The following is a 26,378-nucleotide window of genomic DNA, read 5'->3' as shown; positions in this document are numbered from 1 at the left end:
ACGAGCCAGGTTTGACGCTTAGCACTGAATACGAAGAGACAAACACCGCTCCAGTACTTGATTTTCCTGTATTCACAGACACTGCCTGTGCTCCTCCATTTTGTTATGCAAAATCCATTCATATCTGGCCACACTGAAAACTCATGGTTAGGTCAGGAGGTTGGAAAATGTTCAATGTGAAATCTTAACTGTTGCACTGGACAGAAATTCAAACTTTTTTCAATGACTTGAAATCACAAAATGTCAAGGAGGCACATTACAATCTGAAAATAAATATATGAAAATACTCACCGCTTATTGCAATGGAGATCGTAAATGGGCGTTTTGAACTGAATGGACTTCACCATTTCCCCAGTACGAAGTGAATACAGGTCCACACAGCAGTACGGTGGTGTTGTGCTAAAAGACAGACACGACTTTAAGAAAAGAGAAAAGACAGCACACCAAACATTTTCTTAGCACATGGCATTAACAAATTCATTCAAGCCGGGCAGCGGTGGCACCTGCCTTTAATCCCAGTGCTCGGGAGGCAGAGACAGGGGGATCTCAGTGAGTTGGATGGAGGGCAGCCTGGTCTACAGAATGAGTTCCAGGACAAGCTCCAAAGTTACAGACAAACCCTGTCTTGAATAAAGAAAAAAGAAAAAAAACAAACAAACAACAACAACAACAACAAAACAAAAAGAAATTCAAAATTTACCATCACAGGCTAATCATTTTTTTAAAATGTAGGATCAGGCCCGGGAAGATGGTACACTCCTTTAATCCTGGCACTCAGGAGGCAGAGGCATGCAGATCTCTCTGAGTTCGAGGCCAGGGAATGGGGTAGAATCAATAGTATAGACAAGACTGTGATTTTGTAAACAAATTAGTAACATGTACATTGTAAGAAATATTTCTTTAATCTGATTAAAGGATTAAAATGAGGGACTGAAGAGATGGCTCAGCAGTTAAGACCATCAACTGCCCTTTCAGAAGGCCTGAGTTCAATTCCCAGCACCCACATGGCAGCTCACAACTAACTATTTGAAACTCCAGAATCCAACACCCTCACACAGACATACCAACAAGCAGAACACCGATTAAAAAAAAAATATATATATATAAGGATTAAAGTGACTTCCAAATAAACAAATAAAATTAGTAGATAATGCATTTAAGTGTCAGCTACTGGAAATGTGATAATAACATTAAGCAGAAAGTGAAAACCTCAGTTTTCCAAGGCGGGTTGGGTCTATGCATAAATGAAAACAGTTATGGAAAAGAAAGCTTCCTTTATTTAAAACCTGGTTGTGTGTATATAAAGCTCAACAGCGTGAAGAGGAAACGCATATAACGTCCCTGGGCACTAGAGACTGTTGTGGTTGATTATCAAGGTCACTAGACACAGGGATACATATATTTATTATCAGAGCTTTGTATATGAAGGAAAATGGAAAAAAATGAGATTAAAAACACACAGAGAAGTCTTCAAAGATTCATTTCACAATGCAAAAATAATAATAATCAATGAAACCTGCACTGCAGAAGTCAGGTGTCAGTGCATATCTGTAGCCCACGCTCACTCTAGCGTACAGAAGGAGTTCCAGGCCAGCCGTCAAAAATTAAAAGACGCTTAATGCACGAGAACATATAGTTTTCTGGCAAGTTCATTGTTACCAAAAGTATAATGCAATTAAATTTTGATAATCTTCGCTGTATTTTAAAATTAACTGGAAAAGTGCCATAAGTCTGAAAAGGTACCAGCCAGCTATTCTGTCTACACTGTCTGCAGCCTGTCTGAAGCAGGAAAAACTGGGAAATAGCTGCATCTCAAGGTGTCCTCTGACCTTCACAAGCATTCTACAGCATCCACCACCCCGAACACAAATGTTCAGAGTGAAGCACAGGCCCGGCAAGCAAAGGGCACCTGAGCTCCATCCCTGGGATTCAGAAAGTGAAAGAAAACCACCTTTCAAGTTGTCTCTGACTTCCACCTACATATACCCTATGCCCCAAGAAACCCAAATACTAATTACGCACACACAAATACACAAATATAATTAAAATTTAAAAACAAACACGCAAATTTTTAACGTAAAAAAAAAGTAAAGATCTCACAATGTAGCGGCCCCCTCTCTGTGTAAAAATAAACTTCTGAGCAAAGGCCAGGGACGGCAACACAGGAACGAGAGTGCAGAGTGGGCCGGGCACCGAGCACTGGCGAAAGGCTGTCCTGCCATGACCCGGGGAGACATTGCTCTGCAAGTCCTCAGAGCAACTGAAGAGGGGATAAAAATGTCTAAAGTCTTGAAATGCAAATATTACACTGGAAATAGATCTGATCTACGGTTTGATCAGAGGACAATTTAGCAGCCAATGAAACATAACCGAAGGGGAACAGTGTCATTTCCAGTGACATGCTCCTGGCAACGGCAGCACTAGGTGACAGAATCCCAACCACTTCACTGGTCCACACACAGAATTCCTTTTCCAAAATCCTCACAGAGGAGGAAAACGCCATGGAGATAGGCTTCAGTGCGAGCTGAACTAACAGGTCAGCACTATAAACAGTATACAGACGAGGAAAACACCGAACCATTAGTCCAAAGCAGTAATCCTTTAAAATCAGAGTTTTCATTGATGCACATTCATGATATGACCAAGAGCTTGCCGGGCATGCTCAGCAGTCTCTCTTTTGAAAAGCCTTGTCTATCTGTGCAGAACACACGAAGACAGTCTTGATTTTGCTCAAGCAGCAAAGAGAAAGCTTTGCTCTGTACTGTGCGGCACAGAACACAATGCCGTAAGAGAGTCAGACAGTTGTTTTTGGGTTCTCCAAAGCTCAGACAGACTGGCATACCTACTTAGGTGTTTGCCACTGAAACAGAGCTGTGACCTCACATCAAGATGAACCTGATTCTTTAAAACAGAAAATTCCTACTAGAAATTTTGAAACCCAAGGAGTTCACTGCGAGTAATAGACTGACATAGGAAAAAGAAAAACTGAGTAAACGAGGGTAAGAAACCTCGAAATAAGGCCAAAGCAGCGGCGTCCTTTTTACACACCTGCATCAAAATAAACAATAAATGAAGTCTGTAATTTCTGTCTTCAATAGAGAAATGGGTGTAATTCAGCTCAACTGACCTAGCACTCAAATAAGTAAGGTATTTTATAATAAGTTACAAAGCAAGTGTGTTGAAAACTTTTATCTAAAAAATCTGTTAGCTGTACACCTGACTCATATCCACAAAGGAAGTTATTAATACTTTATGGGGAAATTCCTAATTTTCATGTATTACAATAGCCAAAGGAATGGAATTTATATAGTCCACTCACTTCAGTGAGAAACGTTGGTTACAACTATTTAAAGATCAAGGCTTTTTTTTTTCCTTTTAATGAAAAAGCTTTCTTTAAAAGCAATTGTAAACCACAAAACAACATGGATTGCAGGATGAGAGAACGTGGAAATTTAATGACTACAGAAGATAAGCAGGACCAGGAAACCACTGTTATCATTTGAATGAATCCATAGTTAAAAATTACACTAAATATCATAAACTCAGGCCTAATTCTCAAATCCAGAACCAATTTCAAAACCCTGTCAGCTCATTCCCCTTAGACTTTCCTTCCTACAGTCACTCACGAGGCATTTCCACTATAACCCCAGTGCTGGCTAATCTTATGTCAACCTGACAGTCTAGAGTCATCTGAGAGGCGAGACCCTCAATTGAGAAAACGCCTCTTCAGGACTGGGCTGTAGGCAAACTTATACGGCATTTTCTCAATTAATGATTGACAAAGGAGGGCCCAACCCACTGTGGGTAGCGTGACCCCTGGGTTGGTAGCCCTGCATTCTAGAAGAAAGCAGGTTGAGTAGGCATGAGTAGGTCAGCAGGCAGCAGCAATCCTCCACAGCTTCTACAACAGTTCCTGTCTCTGGGTTCCTGCCCTGCTTGAGTTCCTTACTTGCTTCAGTGACTACCATGGAGAAATTTAAGCCAAATGAACCCTTTCCTCCCCAGGTTGCTTTTGATCATGGTGGTGACCTACGACAGAAATTGATGCCAGGATAGTGGGGCATTGCTATAACAGACCTGGCCATGTGTTTTGGGGAGGACTGTGGAAGGACTTTGGCACTTTGGGCAAGAAAAGTCATTGAGTGTTGACAGCTCAGTGGGCCGCTCTGTGGGAGCTTGGAAAATGAGTGTGTGGAGAGTGAATGATCGAGGCCTGGCATGGGAAGTTTCAGAGGCAAGCAAAGACTCCAATGCAACATTAGTGCGCACAATCTGTGGTTCTGGTCAGCTCAGGCTGAGCAAGTAGCTGTGATTAATAAGAGACCAGAGTCACTAAAGTCAAACTATGCTTTACTGGGATGACGGATGCAGGTGGGTGGAGCGTAGATCGGTGGTGACTGAAAAGAGGCTGGCATCACTGCAGTGGGAGTCGGCACGCTGAGCGGCTGAGGCTTGGCCCTGTGGGGGAGCACTGGAGTCCCTGAACAAGGCCGAGGAAAGGCAACGGGTGAAAGGAAAGCAGGGTTTCAGCAAGAGCTCCCAGCGCTTTGGGGATGGCAGTCCAGTGGGCATCATACCCGAGACTAGAAGGCAAGCTGTGCGTTGCAGAGGGCGGATCCAGAGACGTGGCCCAGCCCTTTTGCAGGAGTCTAGATCATAAGTAACTTACATGGAATGAGACACTGAGTGATTTACACTGTTCCGTTATGGTTTTGCTTTGTTCAGATTGTGACTGTACCCAGGTCCCTCCCTCTTGAAGGAAGAAAGTGTAGGGATTATCTTTTGTAGTTATTTTATAGGAGCCCACAGTTGAGAGACTGAACATTTGAACATGAGGCAACAGGGAGAGCTGTTCCTGCCCCTCATCAAAGGCAGCACTCAGAGAGTGGCACCCACACCAGGCCTGGGAAACAATAGAGCTGGTCCTAAAGAACTGGGAGAACTGGGAGAACGGACCCTGCAGACATGAAAGCAGGAGAACCGGCCCTGCCCCTTTCTCATCAAAGCAAGGGACGAATGACCCAGGGCAGTGCAGGAGAGCTGACCCTGGTGGTGAGGACAAGGCAGACGGGTGGGTTGACCAAGCCCAGAACCAGGGTTATGAGTTGACCCACCCCAGCATCCACCCCATCTAGGATCTGCAGCAGCATGTGAAGGGACCAGACCTGCAGCTGCAGCAGGATTCCCACACCACAGGCAACAACAGGATAGTGTGGCAAAACCAAGGCCTCGAGCCAGACCAATGACTCTCAGTGATGAACACTTGCAAGTAAAGATGTCTGGATAAAAAGGTTTATGTCACCACCCACTGTGTCAGACTGCAGCTTCCATGACAAGACTGATTTTATTCTTTTGGGGGGTTTTTTCCTCTTAAATTTTCTTTCTCTCATTCTTTCTTTTTTGAGGGGGAGAATACAAGGGCAGAGGGCAGATACAAAGGGATGGAAAATGAATGGATGGAGATGCATGATGTAAAAGTCACAAAGAAAAAATAAAAAACAAGGTTTAAAAATTGGGATATACATACATAGCAGTGATGGCTACATGGTAGTGTGAACAATTTAATATCACTGTGTTGTACATTTATCAATTAAATGATCATCTTAAGTATATTTTAACACAATAAAACAAAACAAAGCAATAAAAGAGAAACCCTGAGACACTGTTACCAATCATTACTTAGCAGCATTTGTTATACAGGGTGATCTCTGCAAAGGCTTGGTAAGTAGCCCAGAAGCCAAGCATGTTCGCATCGTCTGTGTTCCAGAAATTGGGGGCTTAAGATGGGAGGATGACTTGGGATTCTGTGTCAGCCTAGGCCAGACAGTGAGCTCCAGATCAGCTTGACTTAAGTGAGATCCTGCCTCAAAACAACTATATATTAATAAATACAGAAAATAATTTAATGTCAATTAATTATGTATTAATTGCTAATATTTTAAATTAACTAGCCAAAGAACCTGTTTCAAAACAATAAAATGATACAAAGTAAAAATAAGACTCTCAGTAAGAGAAACGGTCTACGAGTGGCCTCAAATGCATCCACATGATTCTGTAAAGAGTGTCTGGTTCTAACTTGCGGCGATATACCACCTATGTACATATACCATATACGTGTGTGCATGTGTATACACTTGCCGGCGGAAAACAAAGGTCAAAGTTGGCCGTCCACCTCAATCATCTTCCCCATTATTTTTTTAGGAAAGACCTTTCAGCAAACCTATAGCTCATCAATTTGACCAGCCTACACGGTCAGTGAGGACCAAGGGTATGCCTGCCTCTGCATCTCACCCCAACACTTCACCCACCTGTTACAGGGGTGCTGTGGGTCCAAACTCAAAGCAGTGTACGTACTAAGCCATCTCCACAACCCTGTGGTGTGGAAGCTGTGGGACCTGCATTGGAATCACGTCACGAGCAGGTAAGTCTTTGAAGGGTATTCCTCACCCTGGTTCTGGCCTGCGGTCTCGGCTTCCTGGTGGTCAGCTGCCATGTGAAGACCCACAGACCCATCACAGACACCCCTGCCACCCCAGATGCACCATTATACCACGCATTCCCTGCCAGAGGGACTGAAATCCCTCAGATGGCATGAGCCTTTAAGCAGCTGCCAAGAGGTGGGGACTGGAAATGGTGTACTGCCTTTGGGGAAGAGGCTGGCAGAATACTGGCAGAGTATTACCTGTGACCCAGCACTGGTATACGCCCAGAGAAGTGAAAGCATATGTCTGTGCAAAAGCTGATACATCAAAGCTCACAACAGAATTATGTAATAACCGGAAGGAGAAGCACACATATGCCGCCCACAACACAGATAAACAGTGGGGTACGCATAGGAAAAGACTGTTCTGCTCTAAAGAACTGACATGTTCTGCCATGTGGAGGAAGCTCAAAAACATATAATAAGTAAAAGAAGCCGAGACACAAAAAGTCTCATCATACAGAAATCCATTTGTCTAAGATATCCTGAATTGGTAAATCCACAGAGACATACACAGATTTCTGACTGCTGCGGCTAGAGAGAGGAGGAAACAGGGAGTGACGGTCTGACTGGTGAGTTTTCCTTCAGTGTGAGGAAAATGGGTGGAAGCAGATAACAGGTAACTGTTCTGCAACGTTCCCAACAAACTACAATTTAGCAAGCTATGTTATGTTTTATGAATTCACTTCAATTTTAGCAAAGAAAAGCAGGCAATATGCATGCCCGACAGATTAATAAAAAGTAAATAAGCCACGGAACTAATAAAAGCAGCAGAGACCAGGGGTGGGGACATAATGGCAAGTGGTTCGATACTACGAAGACACAGACAACCTAAATGCAGCCAGACCAAACAGAGCTGTAGGACATGTGAGGTAAAAGCTGCAGCGTGAGAAAAGCGTTAATACACCAATGAAAAGAAGAGAGAAAAGGAAGGCGCAGCAGTATGAGGGAAATGGAAGGCAGCAGGAGGATTCATAAAAGGCCATATGGAAACCTTAAAATTTAAAGGGCTGAACATGGTAGGTGGCACATACCTTCAATCCCAGCACTTAGGAGTCAGGCAGACAGATCTGTAAGAGTTTGAGTGAGACCAAGAGCAATATGAATGAATGAATGAATGAATGAATGAATGAATGAATGGGAAAGGTTAGAATATATGTGATAAAAAAGGACCAGAGAGCTAAGAGTGTGAAGAGTGACCCAGAAGTGGAACCCTGCCTGCATGAGTGAACAATATTGCTCCCATAAAACAAGGGCTATAAAATGGAAATCACAAGACGTGTCATGGAAACCTCCCCAAGCAGGAGAACAATGGGCTGCTGCCATTGCTCTTGGTAACCCACCATAAATCAATGTTAAGTGACCTTAATACCATGACACCTGTAGGCAGAGTTTTCCTGTGTCACAGCTACTCTTGAATAACCACTCTGAGACTTAATTATAAATGCTCAGCTGATAGCTTTGGCTAATTATTAACTAGCTCTGACTACTTAAATTAACCTATATTTCTTCTAAGTTCTACCCAATGATGCATGGCTTGTTACATCATTTTCTAAACATCCCGCTCCCTCTGCATATGCTGGCGTCTCTCTGACTCCACCATTCCACTTTCCAGATTTCTACTAGTTTGGCTGTCCTGCCTATATTTCCTGCCTGGGTACCGGCCAATCAACTTTTTATTAAACAAGTCCAACTGACAAATCTTCACAGTGTGAAAGAAGATTACTCCAAAGCATTTCCTCCTTTTTGTATAATTAAAAAGGAAAGTTTTTAACTTTAACAAACTATAGTTATATATTAAGGAAGAATTACATTACAATATCCACTTCATTTATATTTGACAAAATATTTTATTATCTATCTGATGTTTGTGAGTCTAAAGTTTTATACCTAATTTACCTTTAATCATAACTAAGAAAAACTTTACATATAATTAGTTCTGAACTCCATCACAGACCTAAAAAGGATATAATATTACCTGAGTAAACAGGAAGTGCAGAACAACTTTCAAAACTAAAAAATGACAGAAACAGCTAGCTGCCTGGACAGTCACCGAATGTTACTCTGTAAATTTGGGGCATCCGTCTTTGGCCTGCAGTTCTACAATATTTGAGTTTTGTGTGAAGCAGGATATTTGAAGGACTTTCCCACCTTGTCTTGGCAAAGTTTGGCAGTCAGTTTCTTCTGTGTCCTGTTTGTCCAACTTGGACAGCATACTATCAGCAGTCGAGGCAACAGTAGTTTCTTGCCCCATGGCTAACTTTTGCCACAAAGAAAGTAATCTCCATATGGTGTTTTCTCAATGCCCATCATCTTCTCTGTAGTAGACTGGTGCTGCCAGGAGCATACATGTCTCATCATGAAAAGCCTTATGTTATCAAAGCAGTTAAGTGGCATGTTCTGTAGAGCTCTGAGGTATTTGAAGACTATCTATCTATCTATCTATCTATCTATCTATCTATCTATCTATCTAAACATATCTGTTTATGACCCTGAAAATATACCTAACATAGTCAAACTTATAGTTAAGTTTGACTATTATAGATAATTATTAATCTATATTTAATTATACATTACACATTTAAATGAGATACATAAGCACAATACCCCAAACAAGAGTAGAAACATGTATAAAGTATAACAGAAATAAGTTTAAATTTGTATCAAGAATCTAAAATACATACCAATGTAAACTATTTGAGATTAACAACTGTACTTTTGGATTAAAGTAGATCCAAAAATCTGCCCTTTTTATCCTATAGAAAGAGATCTTTGAAAATAACTCCTTTGTTTAGTCTTTTACTTGCCTATGACCAAAAACAATTTGTAACCAACTCTCCTTAAATGATGACAAACATTCATAGCCAATCTTTTGGAAATGTGAATGTCACTCTCTAGACTACTTTCTGCTGCTTGTGGACACTTATCTTAGGGGAAACCTTGAGAAAATTGGGATAATAATGAAGTCCCAGCAGGAGTGGTCCATGAGGCTAAGCCATCTCAGCCAGCAGTCTTGAAGCTCTTTTAGATGTTGAACTCTAACTCACTGTAACTACAGGTAGTTGACACCACTGGCCTCCATGGGACCTGTACTCATCTGTTTCTTGCCATGATACCTTACACTGACCTACAATAAAATCCAAACTTTAATAAGCAAATGAAGGCCTCCAGTTTTATTATATGAAGTATACTTTGTTGTTTTTATCAATTGTTAAAATTATCCCCTTCTACGTTAGTATTACAGAATGCTATACCTTCATTTTATATTATCATCCTTTAAAAAAAAAGTGTGGAGGGAGCAGAGTGTGATGGTGCATGCCTTTAACCCCAGCACTCAGGAGAAAAAAAGGCCAGCCTAGTCCAGAACAGAAGCAGTTTCTTTCTATATGAAATATAGTTTCATATATATAGTTTTCTATATACAGTTTCTATATGAAATATAGTTTCTTTCTATATGAAACAGGGTCTTGCTCTGAGATAACATTTATGTGCATTATAAAGTTTGCCATTCATATTGGTTTAATAAAATGCTGATTGGCCAGTAGCCAAACAGGAAACAAAGGCAAGACAACCAGAAAGGATAATTCTGGAAAGAGGAAACGCAGAGGCGAAGTCATTGACCAGAAGAAACAGAGGAAGCAAGATGAGAATGCCTTACTGGCTTAAGATAGGTAAGAATTATGGGTTAACTATAAGTAATAAACCTCAACAATAGCCCAAACAATTTATAATTAATATATATAAACCTCTGCGTGCTTATTTGGGACTGAATGGCTGTGGGACCAGGTGGGACTAATATTGTAGAATTGGCCAGTTTAGGATTCACAAATATTCTCCACACTCTGCATCCTGCATGCTGGAATTGAGATGGGGAATCCCCCAACCTTGACTCTCTATCATATTCATCCCTCATACTCTCTCCTTTACCTCTACTCTTCACCCTTAACCTAGCCTCCCTTCACCTCTCACACCACATGTATTCACATGGGCATAGATGATATGATACGATATGATACGATATGAGATGAGATGAGATGATAATGATGCTTTCCGGACGCACCCAATTCCCGACAGATGACAATACATTTTCCTTCACTTCAAGGCTCACCTGTTGATGGCCACCTAGGCTGGATCTGTATAACTGAGCTAATGTGAATAGTGCTACACAGACAAACATGGATGTGCCGGCATCCCTGTAGTATATTATTTTAGAATGCTTTAGATAAATACCCGCAAGTGGTCTGTATATAGGTTTTGTGGATTTTTAAGGGATTGTCATTATGTCTAAGCTAACATTGTATACCCAAGGACATATATGGCTTCCATGTTCCCATATCCTTCTTAGCATTGGTCACTTAAGTTGTGCATTCTGTGCCCTACACAATGAGCAAAGCAGTCCAAATACTTTCTCTCCCTGAGCATAATCTTTTGCTCCAAGACAAATGTAAATACAAAAATAAAATTGTAAGTTGAATGTTAAGGTTGATAAATAATATACATACGAACTAAGGCTGTGGCTCAGTGACAGCACGCTCTCTAACATTATTTCGAGCAGGAGAAAGAAGGAAAGAGGAAGAGGGTGGCAGAGGGAGCAACGGGATTAGAAATGACCTAACAAGACTGGCGTCTTTCCAAGATGAAACTACCACAGCTGTCAAGATGATCATAGGTGTGTATACAAGACAGTGTGACGGATGGTGGTAGAGGAGCCAAAAGTAGAGAAATGGGCAGCGCACATCAGTGAAGGTGATAGAAATAGGAAGTGGCGGATGTAGATTGCTTTAAACAAACTAGGCTGGAATTGGCTCAGACATAGAGCGAGTACTTACCCTGCACAAAGTCACAAGTTCAAGCCCCATCACAAGGGGAAAGAAACTGCCAATACTGTGTAAAACAGGACAACAATTTAAAGTGCAATGTAGAAGAGGAAAATTCAACAAACATCAAACTATGGATTAAATAAAGCAAGGAGAAACTATGGAGGAGTTTCTTAATAATAGAGTTGTATCAGGCTGGGAAGAAAGACCTGAGTTCAAATCCTGGTGTCCACATAAAAGGTCTGGTGTGGTGGGACATATTTGTAATTCCAGCATTGGAGTAAAGTGGAAACAAAAATATCTCAAGGTCTGGCTAGTCAGTAGTCTGGCTGAACTAGTGAGACCTTGTCTTAAAATGAGGTAGAAGAGTACAGAGGAAGCCATCCAATGCCCATCAATCACTGGTACAAACCCATACAAATGTGTGTATGAGTGACATGTGTGTGTGTGTGTGCGCGCGCGTGCGTGCGCGCGCGCGCACGCGCAAGAGAGAGAGAGAGAGAGAAAGGGAGAGAGAAAGAAAGGGACGGAGGGAGGAGGACAAAGACAGAGAGAACATTCACAAGGTAGTATTCAAATACATTTTTTTAAATATTTATTTATTTATTATGTATACAGTATTCTTCCTATGTGTATGCCTGAAGACCAGAAGAGGCCACCAGACCTCACTACAGATGGTTGTGAGCCACCATGTGGTTGCTGGGAATTGAACTCAGGACCTTTGGAAGAGCAAGGCAATGCTCTTAACCGCTGAGCCATCTCTCCAGCCCCTCAAATACATTTTTTAAAAAACCTTAGTAAATCACAATCCCAGAGAACCTAAACAACAATGAGGACCCTAAAAGAGACATACATGAATCTAATCTACATGGAAAGTAGAAAAAGACAAGATCTTCTGAGTAAATTGTAGGCAATGGGGACCTTGGAAGAGAGTTAAAGGGGAGGAGAGAGGCAGGGAGGGGAGCAGAGAAAAGTGTAGAGCTCAATAAAAACAAAACAACAACAAAAAAAACCCGGAAGAACCAAACATAAAACAGATGGGGGGAGTCAAATGCTCAAGAAAGCTGGAGCATTGCTTAGATGATCACACAGAGAGTCTGTGGAGTCACTGATCAAGTATAACAGAGTTCACAGAACACCATGGCAAAGTTAAAGAGTAAGAATGGAAGTCGGGTTGCAAAAACAAAACTGAACTAAAATTATTCCAGATACTGGGGCCCACACTGCTACACAGGGCAGGCTGTAAAGAAGCAGTACCCTTGCTCTACCAATGATGATGAGCTTTCTGTTAAATTTCCTAACTCCAGGATTATTGTACACACACACACACACACACACGGCAATGACCTGCATTATTCTATTCTTTACAGTGCTGGACAACAAAGCCAGGCCTCACACACATGAGGCAAGGATTCCAGCACCGAACCCAAAGTCTCCTACTTTAAAAGGTTCTAATCAAAGAACTGTGTTTAACTGTTAGTAATAAGTTGTCTATGATACACTACAGCTGCTAAATCAGACTCGTTGAAGACTTCCTCATTAGAAATGTACACACAGAAAAACTTAAGGGGCACCGGCAGCTGTTGACATTAAGAACGAGGCGTACACCTGGGTGTGTTTTCAAGCAGTGAACATAAGCTGCGCAGAGACAAAATGTGTCTGCAGTATCTTAGAAGCCTTCATGCATCACGTTCTAAGCACAAGTCCTAAAGCCCCAAATGGCTACCACCAGACTCACTGTAATCATTGGGGGCTAAGGATGAATGGGAAAGTCCCACATGAAGGCACCAAAGAAACAAGTAGTCTCCAGTTACAGGACAGGAAAATAATCTAAGCTACAGATTCTTCACCAGATGAGTCCTGGACTATGAGACCCTGAAGAAACCATAATCCAGCACGGATTCTCACCAGAAGTTATGACACATGCTAAACATGAACTAACAGAACTAGGGAACCAAGCAATGATCCCTCTTCAGAACAAAATAATCGTTAGCTTCACTACAGTCTCTAGTGAGGAGCCAGAGGCCTTCCAGCGATGTTAACGACACTGAATCCTTGTTAGTGAGCTCCTTCAATTAGGATGCTTGTTCAGTTGATCATGTTTGACCAGAAGATGAAATCTGAGCATCAACTCAAGTTGTAATGTAGTTTTACCTTATACAACTACTTAATAATGCATTGAACACTAAGAAACTTTATTTTAGAAATAAAATTTATTCTGAGACAAATGTACCTAAGCGACTTGAATTATTCACATTTACTACGACAATAAAGAACAGTTTACAAATAGAGGGGGCACTAAGCAACTTCTCCTCATTTGTTATTTTTCCTGCGGTGCCAGGAGCTGAGCCTGGAGAACAGCGGACAGAAGTCTACAGCTAAGCCAGACTCACGCCACAGCTAAGCCAGACTCATGCACAGCAAACAGTTTTAGTTCAAAGCTATTTTACTTGGTTATTTATGAATTGGAGTTAAGTGATTTGAAGATTTTTATCAAACATAAGTGGAGATAACATTGAGGTAAGTTTTATACACTATTATATACTGACTGTTTTCAGTTTTTTTGTTTTTTTTAAATATCAGGATTGTAGTGAGTCTTATGTCAAAGAAGTCAAAATGGGAAAATACCCAAAGCAAGGAGTTAAATAGGAGTTTAAGTTATGCACACTACATACCTCATTATTCTTTTACAATAATCTTCTCTGGAAGGCTTGAAAGACTATTCCCCAGGTCATGAGCGAGGCTTTGAGAATCTCTGGAGCAAGGATTCCCTAGGACTCTGAATATTATATATGGTGCTGAGGACTTCAGCATTTTTAATTGTAATGAGGTTAGCCATGGTAACTAATACTGTATATTCTGAATTTAAATACCACCCAAAGAAGGAGCAGTAGATATATGTAAACAATATTTAAAGCCTGACAGAGTACAGGCAGAACAGCTCAGTAAGCAAAGGCACCTGCCACCAAGCCAGTCAATTCATAGCAATGCCTGTGACTCACATGACGGAAGCTGAAAAACAACACCCAAAAGCTGTCTTCTTCCCCTACTGATGTCCTAAGGCACATGTGCAAACATGTGTGCACATATGATTAATAGACAGATATGAAAGTAAATAATTTAAAACTTAATCGGAAATTAGAATGACAACTCACTGGATACTAAACTTAATATCTAAACTCGGTAAAATACTTAAATTTTATCTCAAGTCTCCTATTTAATTATTGGAACACCATAATTGGAACACCAGGATGCTTATATGCAGGAATCCAGAAAGTCACAAATATATGGAAACCTGGACAGGTTTTCAATACAGCTTTATTTAAAAAAAAAAAAAAAAAAAACCCACAGTGACTGTCATGTAAATGCCAAGTGAAATATGGCTTTTATGATTTCAAAGCACTAAACATTAATACCATTTCCTTTACAAAGACCATTATTATTTCCATTTATGATATTTAACAGATTGAAACAAAATTAGGAAAAGTGCAACAACGTATCTGAGAAAGTGACATTTTCCAAGAATGTGCAATGTTTAAGGAAAACACAAAATAGCAAAGACATTTACAATCTATCCAAGAATTGTAAGAAGCATGGAAACACTTACTTTTAAATAGGAAAAAGCTGCACAATCTTCAACATGTGTTACAAAATCTAATCCCTTAAATGTAAGAGGGAAATATTGATAGCATTATAGTATTGCATTCTTATTCAGAGCTTGAAGAACAAACGCCTGTTGGTTTTGTTCTTTATTAACTAGTATTTAAGAAAAAAAAGAAAATGGAAACTTAGCCATATTAAAAGCTAAAGCTGTGATCAGCCTACTTAGCAACTCTTTATTCTCTCTGAATAAACCCCGATGACTAAACTTTCTACCATTTCCCCATCTTGAAAACGTGTTAATGAGGATGCTGTCACAAAAAGGGGTCAAGCTTCAGAGTGACAGTCTCCACAAACAGCATAATCTCCACACACAAACGGGAGGGGGACCCTCATAAAAAAGTTAAAATCAAAATGTTCTTTATTTTATTTTGTCTTGAGAAAGTTCACCAAGTGCTGGGATTAAAGGCCTGGGCCACCACACCTGAATTCTGAAACTTTCTAAAACCAAATGGAGCCAAAGATGGAAAATTCCATACCACAACAGGTTACCATCAAACATACATAATTATTTTCAAAGTATTAAAACTGGGGGCTAAAGATGGCTCAGTGGCTAAAAGAGCTGGCTCCTCTTTCAGAGGAGCTGAATTCAGTTGCCAGCAACCACACTGTGGCTCACAAGCACCTGTAACTCCAGCTCTACGGGATTTCAACACCTTCTTCGTGCCTTCTCGAACACTGCACTCACATGCACACACACACATATGTACACATGAGTAAATAATAACATTTTAGTTTTTCTGTTCAGTTTATAGTTTTTCCAAATCCAGGAGTGCATCTAAAAGATCACATAATAACACATCTTAGTATCAGTGCATCTAAAAGATCACATAATAACACATCTCAGTATCAGTGCATCTAAAAGATCACATAATAACACATCTCAGTATCACGGAGAACCTGTGAATGGTGCTGACGGTGCCTGCTGATGACAAGTCCCAGCATTCTCAAGAGCATGAGCAGAAACTGGGCTGTTCCACCAAAAAACTGCCACTAAAATGGATGTGTGTTATTCTCATGAACAAGTTATTAAAACATTCTTAGTGATAAAATGTAATCAGCCAGATTAAACAAATCCAGTTAGTACAATCTGACCATTTCTCAGATTTATAGGTCCTAATACACTAAATTACAAACTTCCAAAAGGTAAAGGTTCAATATTCTTTGTTGGACATAGTTTTGCTCACTGAAAGAATGAAGAATATTTTATGTAAGCTGAAAGGATTACTGTTAAGTAATTCTTAGAAGATGAGCTGCTCCATCTGACACATTTCTGGCAGTGACCAGCCACTACACCTTCATCCTAACTCACAGAATGTGCACCAGCAAGAGGGTTCCCGCTTGAATTACAGACCTTGGGTAATAAAGATATGTCAATGAAGGCTGCGGAGATGTTCTGCAAAGGACTAGAGCCTACCACCTCAATCATTAGTCAAGAAAAAGCCACGCGGGGTTGCCTACACGCTTGTCTGGTGGAGGTGTTTTCTCAATTGAGGTTCCTCTTCTCAGATGACTCTAGCTTATGTTAAGCTGGCAAAAAGCTAACCAGCACAACCTTCAATTCACATTTTCTGATATTTTTAATCTGTCTTTTAAATAAATCTCTTTTTGCTGGGCATGGTGGTAGCTGCCTGAAATAGTTGCAATGAAGCAGAGGCTGGGTAATCCCAAGAAAAGGCCACCCTGAACTAAATAGCAACAGTAAACACGACACATCCTTTAAAGATTTACAGTTTACCTAAGAAAGAACTGATGAACACATGAAACCAAGATAGCTACTCTGTAAATATCCATTTCTGAAACAAACACCCTGATGTTTCAACTCCCCCTTGGTGGTTCTGGTCCCTCTAGTAAATCTTCTGATACTCTTTTGAGTATCATGACAACCGTGCATTTGAAGGGCCCCGGGTACCACTACAAAGCACTTACAGGTATCATCTCACTTAATCCTTATTATAATTTAAAACATAGTAAAATTTTATAGAAGGTTCTATTTAAATATCCAATTCATTCTTTGACATAAGGGACTGTGATCTAATATACTCCACATCAACTCTCCAGAAAACCACTTCTAACACAAGCAAAGATTTCAGTTCCTCAACATGGACATTCATTTCCTGGTGACAGATACAGCAAAGAACTATCTCACTCATAGAAAAAGAATGAAGTTGCAGTACAGTGGTGTCATACTACTTTAATCCCAGCACTCAGGAGGCAGAGGCAGGTGGATCTCTGTGAGTTTGAGGACAGTCTGGTCTACTAAGCAAGTTCCAGGAGAGTCAAGGCTGTACAGAGAAACTCTATCTTGAAAAAAACAACAAACAACCAAAACAAAAAACAAAACAAACAACCAAAAAAAAAAACAAGTTTGCAGCTGTTGAAGTTGCAGACCATGCATGATGGTGCATAACTGTTGTCCTAGAACTCGACAGGCTGAGTCAGGAGGCTTACTCTAGTTTGGGGCTACCCTGGGCTACATAACAAGCACTACTAGAGATACACAGAAGGAGGAAACTGAAACCTTGACTTCATCAGGTTTCCAAACGACTAGAGGAAATTCAACATGTGCCAGAGTCAGGTAGCAAAATATTACAATGATCAACACTTGATAGTGTATTGTAATTTAAATGTGGGATACTAAAAATATCACATGCTAAATTCCTTCATTAAACAAAGTAAGTTTACACTAGTAATCAGATTATTAATTAGCAAACTGTCCTACAGACATGCCCACAGGCAAAACTGATCAAGAAAATTCAATTGAGACTTCTTCCTAAATAAAATGAACCAAAACAATGTATCAATTAGAAAGTTCTATTATAATGCTCACTTCAGCAGCACACAGACTTGATGATTTTTTTATTTTTTCCACATATACTTTTTAAAAAGTTAAAAAAAAAACAGAAAATTCTATTCCATTTTCCTATTTTATTAGTTAATTCTGGTGGACAACAGAATGTGGAAAACCAATAGCAGGGATACATAGGATAGAGAAAAGGCTGGATATGGCTTAGCCACTAAGAGCACATACGGGGTGAGAGTTCAATTCCCAGCACCCACCTGGAGATACACACCATCTGTAAATCCAGTTCCAGAGAGCCAGTACTCTCTTCTGGGTGTGAGGCATACACGTGGTCCACAGACATACATGTGGGCAAAATAGTAATACATATAATAAAATAAAAGTAATCTGGATATGAAATCTCAACACTTAGAAACAGAAGAATCATGACAAGTTTGAAGTAGCCTAGGCTACCTAGAGAGATGTGGTAAGAGCTACTAAAATGGCTCAATCTGTGAAGGTATTTGCCATAAAGACTGCCTAGGTTCGATCCCTAGAACCCACATAGGGACTGTGAGAACCCACCTCTGATGTGGGAGTCCCCTCTGTGTGCATGAATAAAGAAACTGCTCTGGACCTAGAGTAAGGCAGGGGAAGACAGAACAAATGCTGGGGGAGGGGGAGGTGGAGTCGGAGAGACACTATGGAGCACTGGCCAGAGTCGCGCATGCTGAAACTTTGCTGTTAAGCCACTGCCGTGTGGTGATATACAAATTAATAGAAATGGGTTAAATTAAGATGTAAGAGTTAGCTGATGAGAAGCTAGAGCTAATGGATCAAGCAGTGATTTAATTAATACAGTTTCTGTGTGATTATTTTGGGTCTAAACTAGCTGAGCGGCCGGAAAGAATAAGCAGCCCTCTTCTACACACCTCAACACATCTTCACAACTAAGAAAGACATTATAGAGCCAGGAATGTAAGCCCAGCAGCAGGCAGCACTTGTCTAACATGCTTCTCAACATCCCTAATACAATTCCTCATGTCATGGTGACCCAACTCATAAAATTATTTCATTGCTTATTCATAACTGTATGAATCCATAATATAAATATCTAATATTGATGATGTGTGATGTGACCCCCCAAAAGAATTAGAACCTACAGGTTGAGAACCACTTCACTAAGACATGACTGCCTCTCAGCTTAAGGCTTAGGAGCCGAGGATCTCACTATGAAGTTCCCTTCTGAGTGCTGAAATCACAGGTGTGTACCACAACCAGGTAGGAGGATACCAGGGGACAAACCTGGACTTATAAAGAAACACTGAAAACTAATGGATATATGTATGTCATATATAAACATCTACATATTCATATAAAAATATATAAATTGATTATAGTGAATCTTGCTCAGAATTATTTCCCTAAAAGCAAGAAGCTTCACTATTATTTTAAATAAAAATGAGACATCATTCCGTTCATCGACAGGCTTGTATTTCCATAGTTAAATGAAAAAGATGGTAAAGTTGAAATGAGAATATTCATGTCTGGCTCAACTAACAAAAGCCATTAATTATACCAACTTCTGCAAATCAAGCTCAGAGACCACAAATATAACACGTTAAAGAACAATCAGCATGCATTTCTTACTCCATGTCACTGCAAAATCCAGAATCTACTGATGTATGTGACACTTGAATATAAATGAAATTAACACACAACTTGGGGCAGACGCAGTTTCTATTCCCATCACCCACATGGTGGCTCACAGGCATCTGTACTCCGTACAGGGGATCCAACCCCTTTTTCGGTCCCCTCAAGCACCAGGGACACAAGTGGTGCACAGACATACATGCAGGCAAAACATTCATAAAAATAAGAAAATTCTTAACTGTTTAAACAAATATATGGGCCAGGACCTGACTGTGTCTCTCCCACTGATGTCTTTCTTCTGTTTTAGACATGATTCAAGACCTCTTACTCTCAGTAAAGCAGCAGCACATGGGCCGGGTGGACTGACTGACTTATTCTTCTTCCCGGAGTCTCCCATCGGGCTTGAATCCCCTAATTCTCCAACCTCGGCCTTCTGAATACTGAGGTTATTCTTAACATCTATGCCACAATGCCATGATAACACTGTTTTAAATGCTTCTGGAACTTGAACAGTACTGAATACACAAACATTTGTTTGCTGTTGAGGAATACCCCACTCACATAGTTGGGGAACCCTGATGAAGGATAAACAGGAACTCGTTATATCTTCCAGTTTTCTAATTTAATCCCAGCACCCCAGGCAGAAGCTGGCAGATCTCTATGAGCAAGCACATAGTGAGTTCCAAAACAACCAGGGCTATGTAGTATTATTGTCTAAAAAGAAGTAATTTTATAATTATTTAAATTTTTTTATAGAAATTAAAGAGCAGTTGTCATGTTTTCACAGAACAGAGAGACATGAAGACTGTGATCTTCCTGGCAGGGAGAGATACAAGTGAACAAGGCAGGAAGACAAACGTCAAGGAACGTGAACTGCGTACTGCCTTTAATGCGAGCAGCTGTTTCTGAAGTAATTCATTAGAAGCAAACGCATATCATTGTCTTGGGACCAAAGACATGTTTTTATTAGCGTAGGTATGGAAAAAAACAGTAATTATTTGTAACATGATTAGAAACTTGGCAGTTCAAAAAAATACCCCTCATTCACAAATAAAACAATGCAGATGTATGGGCACAGGTGCGACACAAATGTGTAAGGACACACAGGGCAAAATAGCGCTGTAACACTGGGGCAATTAGTGACCACAAGCTAATCACAGAAGGATGTGATCTCAGCACAGCCTTAAAGAAATCTGGTATTCTGTTATAAGGAGTAAAAATGCACTTTATTGACCAGGAATCAAGAAAATTCACAGTATCCCAGCTATAAAAATGAATGCCTAAAGAAAAAGGGCTGCCAAAGCGAGTTTCTAACACCGTGAGTGGACGGCTGGGCATAAACAAGCCACGGTGCCTTTGGTCTTCCTTCAGGAAGATTGCTGAGGGCTCAGCTGGAGATCCCACTCCACAGAGATGCCCAGACACCAGGGTAGACGCCTCACAAAACCCAGAGGAGAGGACCATGAGTGTGGCTCACAGCACAGAGAGGCTCTCAGTGAGGAGATGGTTTTTCCACACAGTAGACAGGAGGCCAGAAATCCTCCGCAAGACTAACAAGCGCCCTCCAACTCGGGAAAGACCCTCAGAAGCAACTCCTCGGCTCTATCTCTGTCACCAGAGGATGAAAATGGAGGATTCAGCAACTGAAATGTTATCAGTCTGACACTAACAGTGTCCTCAGAAATCACTAGGTAAAGCATGGTTTAAGACCAATCTCTCCTTCTAAAGGTGACAGACTCTTTCTTTTTAACTAACCACATACACACACACACACACACACACACACACACAGCTTTTTCATATTTTTGAACCTAAACTTTAAATTAAAAGAGAAACTTTGAAAAGAAAAAAAAATTAAAAAACAAAAAACCTACCTCGGGTAAGCCTCAGCTCCCTGGCTCGCTGTCACATTGATTTATAACAGTTATTTCTTTGGGGGAAAGGAAGACACAGATGCAAACAATTACTCTATTTTTGTAGGCAACAAGTGAGGTGGGTGGTAACTGAGAAATTTTTTTTTAATTCTGTCACAATATTCTGCTTTTTCTTAAGAAACCCTCCTCACACAACAAACGTTCGCCACATCAGAGAATTTCCAGGGCCTGAAGCGCCACTTTGATTCCAGACCGCTGCAGGCATTAGCAGGAGGTAATTAGGGTAAAAAGTTCAGCCACAGTTCCACGGCTAGAGTCCTGCCAGAAATAAATTTCCTCTCTAGTCACTGTACCCCTCCCTACAGATCATATTGAAAACACATTTATCTTTGTAGAGTTTGTTCCTCTTCTAATTAACTTTATGGCGTTTACAGCATTTAATAATTTAAAATGGCTGCAATCACAGCAGTTTTATCTTTCATGGTAGATGGGTGTGTTATCATTTTTCCGAAATTGCTGTTTGACGAGTGACTCACAGACCTGTGTTGCAGCTGTTCATCCTGCTCTCTGGTCCCGACTAACCAGTTTTACTATTCGCTTATCAAAGAAAGAAATAAAGTAGACAATCTGTTCAGAAAGTGTCCTTCCAAATTCTCATGAAAAAGATTCAGAAGTAATTTGATTTTACAGTAAAGAAGAAAGGATATCTCAAACCACAGTTTGTTACAGTGTTTCATATTTTTCACAGAGAGAAATATGAGCTGTTACAGTCAAGTGAGTGATAAATACACTAGACACTGCCAGTCTAAGAACCTGCAGGACAATCCCAGCCCCTATTCAGACTCAGTTTCCACTCCCAGCCCGCACTAGGATGCCCTAACAGTACAGCTCACCGCTTCAACCACCATTGTACTTGGTGTACTTGGAAAACAAGTGTTAATACAATCTAAGTCAGAAGTCCTCACTGCCATATTTTTTGTGACAGTATAAAAATCAGTGACAAAAACTTAATCTCACGCCTTTTGAAACAATGAATTTAAAGAAATCTAAAATTTGCCTTAATGATATAGTAACAGTGATAACCTTTGAATCCAATTTGTGTGTGTCTGTGTGTGTGTGTGTATGTGTGTGTGTGTGTGTAAAATAATAGCCTTTTTATGAACACAAAACAATACCTCGAATGGAATTACGGCTGTTATTACTGTTTTCCAAGAAAATAAACACAAAATACAAACGAAATCTTTTTATTTTTTATTTATTTATTTTTTTTTGGTTTTTCGAGACAGGGTTTCTCTGTGGTTTTGGAGCCTGTCCTGGAACTAGCTCTGTAGACCAGGCTGGTCTCGAACTCACAGAGATCCACCTGCCTCTGCCTCCCAAGTGCTGGGATTAAAGGCGTGCGCCACCACCGCCCAGCAAACGAAATCTTTTTAAAAAGCCCAAGTACTTGAGGTAACTAGCAGGCATAAAGGGGGCACACGGTGGGTTCCCGACTGTACTCAAGGCGGAACACAGCTCTGGGGCACTGTTAAACATTCCTCCTCCACTTCACACCCGACGACCCTACCCTTCCAACAAAATGACTATTCAGGGCCTTCCTCTCTGACCTTTTTCCCCACGCATGAGCTAGATGACATAAGGACTTCTGCCGCCCTTTAGGATCTGTTCCAACCAGACTTCTGCCACAAAATCTTGTTTTGTGCTATTACAGTTCAGCTGACATTTCTCAAACTGAAAGAGACACTAATTGACATTGTTCAGCAGCTGGAAAACGGGGAGCGAGCAAAGGTCTGACGACTCTAAGTGACTACAAACGGGAAAATGGTGTTGCATGGTCAACCTCCTGGAAGAGAGTTAAGGACACACATGCACCACACTGTCCCGTCTATGAGAAGCCCACACTCATCAGCAGAGACTCCTAGAATACATAAAACTACATGCACATATCTAAAGAGGCATAGCACAGCAATTCCGCTCCTAGCTATCAATGTCAAACAAACAGAAATGAACAGTGTGTGAGTGCGCACGCGCGCATGCATTCGCGCACACGCTGGAGATGCAGCTTACTGGTAGGACACTTACACTTGCTTGGCATGTGGTACTCAGAGTCACCAGATGGTACCTGAGAGCTAGGAAGAGTGGCTCATGCCACTATTAGTTTTCATTCCCACAAAGCTTGTTGCCTGCAAAAATAGGGTGTCTCCACTTTAACTCCAATGACACTTACAGTTCTCTGTTGTCAAAGGCACTTAGTATAGAATGTCTATGAACACCCTTGATGCTATCCATTATAGAAGCCACATGCCTCCACCTACCCTACCGCAGAACTATCAAAGGAAACAGCCAAGTGACTGTGGGGACAGCCTTTGCTTCTTCCCATTTGGAAACAATGCCTTGCCTTACTAGTGGAGGAACAGATGATGGAGTACCCACAGTGCCATGAAGCAACATCAAAACCCCTTAGAATAAACGTGGGGAACGTTTGAATCAGGCAGCTCTTGAGACTGCTTTCTAAGTGGCATGCTAGGTGACCTATAACAAACATCTTAAAATCATATACATAATGTATGATTAACCCAGTAGCAGACAAAGATTCCTTAAATTTTACTGTGTCTGTGTTATAATTTACTCAGTAAATTACATCCATATAGTCTTTGATTATAACAGATTTCAACCTTAGTTAAAGCAAATTACCTTCCTCAAAACCCCAGTTCTCTAATACAATAAAATCATCAAGTAACACAATTAGTGACATTTGGAAAGCTTTTATTCTGGTTAAATACCATTCACTATATCAACACAAGATCTTGCTGGGAGTGATGCTGCGGGTGCTCCCGTTGATCCAGCTATTCAAGAGGTTGAAGCAAGGGAAGACTAGAGACTGGGAGTTCAAGACAAGCAGGACACCACAGAGCGACTTTACCTCAACACACACACACACACACACACACCTAATCTTCCTAGAATATGGCTTTTAAATAAGAGCCCTGTGACAATCTCATGATCGTCACGCTAACTGCTGGTCTCTACCTACTGCATCCTTAAGATAATCGCAGCACAGTCGTGATCTCTGCGTGGTGATTCGCTGCACACATGCTCTCTCTGTTCTGAGAGTAAGCGAGCCTGGGTGGAATTCCACAAAGTCAGAATCTATGCAGATGTTCCTTCCCTTTTGGTTTCCTTTAATTTGCAAATCTTGTAATCTAAGCCTGAAGTTGACTGAACCAACATTTAAACCAGCATTGCAGTATCAGCCAAAAACTCAATCTGTTTTCTATTTAAATGTCAAGACTGCATCCTTTTTGGTGGCTGAAAAAGCTGTTGTTTTGAAATGATTACACAGTGGAACTGCAAGCCCTTTGGTAGTTTTATGAACTGCATCTAAAAGGGAAGCATTGCTTTTAAAAGGCCTTCAGGACATGGAGCGGAAGGGAACACGGAGCTCAGGATGCTAACTTTTATATTTTTAACCACTCGCTGAAGTCACCTGAAACTAGACAACAGCAAAGTTTATTACTAAGTCAAGGCTCCGGTGCTATTCTGAGTCTTACTACCTCGAATTGAGCCTCTTCTACCAAGGGACGTGCAAGGATACATTACAGCTGGGCATGAGAATGCTATGGGGGATGGCTATGCTCATTATCTTGATTGGAGTGATGGTTTCACGGGTATATACAGATGTCAAAATGTATCAAACTGCACACATTATGTATGTGCAGTTAATCATGTTTCAATTATGCCTCAATGAAGATATATATATATAGATGTGTATATATACATATATATATATGGCATTATACACCAGCTTCTGTAGGGAATATAAACAAATTACACTTTTTCGGAGGAAGGAAAGACCCCAAGTGCAGTCTAGCTTAGTCCCTGAGGACTGGCAAAGCTAGAACACAGGCAGAAGAAAGGGTGAGCAAGCCACGCTCCCTCAAAAAAGTACAAGCTTTTATCCCAACCCCAAAATCAGATAACTACATTAATACACAGGAAGAGAATTCCTGCTAGTGTTCACTGTCTGCTCTTCCTATCTCCCCAATTCAAATCAATTAGTACAGGCCGCACCTAATACGTACCAGACTGTAGTGAAAACCTGAAAATATTGCCCCACTTAATCTTCACAGGAAACCATCAAGATATTCCTGGATCAGTACCACTTTTCCATGGAGAATCCTGAGACCAAGAACTATCAAATACACTGGTACTTCATCTACAAATTCATGTCTACATCTTTCCTATAGAGACATCATTGTTTCTATTAATCCTATAGATCCAGCCTCATAGTTCAAGAGAATGAGGGTTATAAAGGACCAACTTTAGATTAAACCTGTAGATGAAGAAAACTGTAGAAGAGGAAATAAAAACAAGACTCCTGCTGAAGGTCAGCATCTGCTGTGCCATTACAAGGCGTCTTTACTCAAATCTGAGTTCAATCCCTAGAACCTACTTCACAAAATAAATAAAGAGGTAAGTAGTGGCTCAAATCAGTAATGCCAGTGGAGTGAGACAGGTAGACACGATTGTCAGGAAACTGGCTGACCAGCAACCACACAGGACACAACAGAGAGAAAGGACAACAAAGACCATGTCCTAAAGGGAGGAAAAGGTGATAAATCCCAAGAGGTGCCATCTGACCCGCATACATGCACTGTGGCATTCACCCAAATATATGCACATGCATACACCAACAATCAACTTTTTAATTGATAGATTCACTATCTACAGGGACACACCTTTAATCGCAAAGTTCCGGAGGCAGAGGCAGGAGAATATCTACATTCAAGGCCATTCCAAGCTAGATTGCAAGTTCCAGGACAAGCAAGCATACGTATGAGACCCTGTCTTTAAAGAAGGAAGAGATGGAGAAGACACCTCAGAATAAAAAACTGAACCACAAATGGGTAGTGAAGAGAGGGAGAGAGGAAAAGAAACACTGAAACACTACAGAACAACATAATTACATATAGATATACAGAGACAAGAATCCTTTCCCTAAAAATGTCTCCAAACGAAGAGACATTGAATAGAAAATCAAATCACTTGCCATGAGAATTTTAACATAACTGTATTCTAACTTATATTTTCTCAAAGAGAAAAATATATTA

The 26,378-nt window shown here is 40.6% G+C and overlaps 1 protein-coding gene across 7 annotated transcripts in view; it reads right to left on the bottom strand.

Moving 5' to 3' along the window:
• The window catches only part of Bcas3 (BCAS3 microtubule associated cell migration factor), a 486,981-nt gene that overhangs the window by 383,960 nt on the left and 76,643 nt on the right, over positions 1-26,378 (bottom strand). For all 7 annotated transcript variants that reach the window (XM_057774686.1, XM_057774690.1, XM_057774688.1 and 4 more), the window contains exon 8: positions 292-399. In XM_057774686.1, coding sequence (XP_057630669.1) covers positions 292-399 — 108 coding nt within the window. The remainder of the gene's footprint in view (positions 1-291; positions 400-26,378) is intronic.

This window comes from Chionomys nivalis, chromosome 7 (genome assembly GCF_950005125.1).
Source record: "Chionomys nivalis chromosome 7, mChiNiv1.1, whole genome shotgun sequence".
Classification (NCBI taxonomy): domain Eukaryota; kingdom Metazoa; phylum Chordata; class Mammalia; order Rodentia; family Cricetidae; genus Chionomys; species Chionomys nivalis.
The sequence above is the reverse complement of the archived record's forward strand: the minus strand, read 5'-3'. Positions and strand labels throughout refer to the sequence as shown.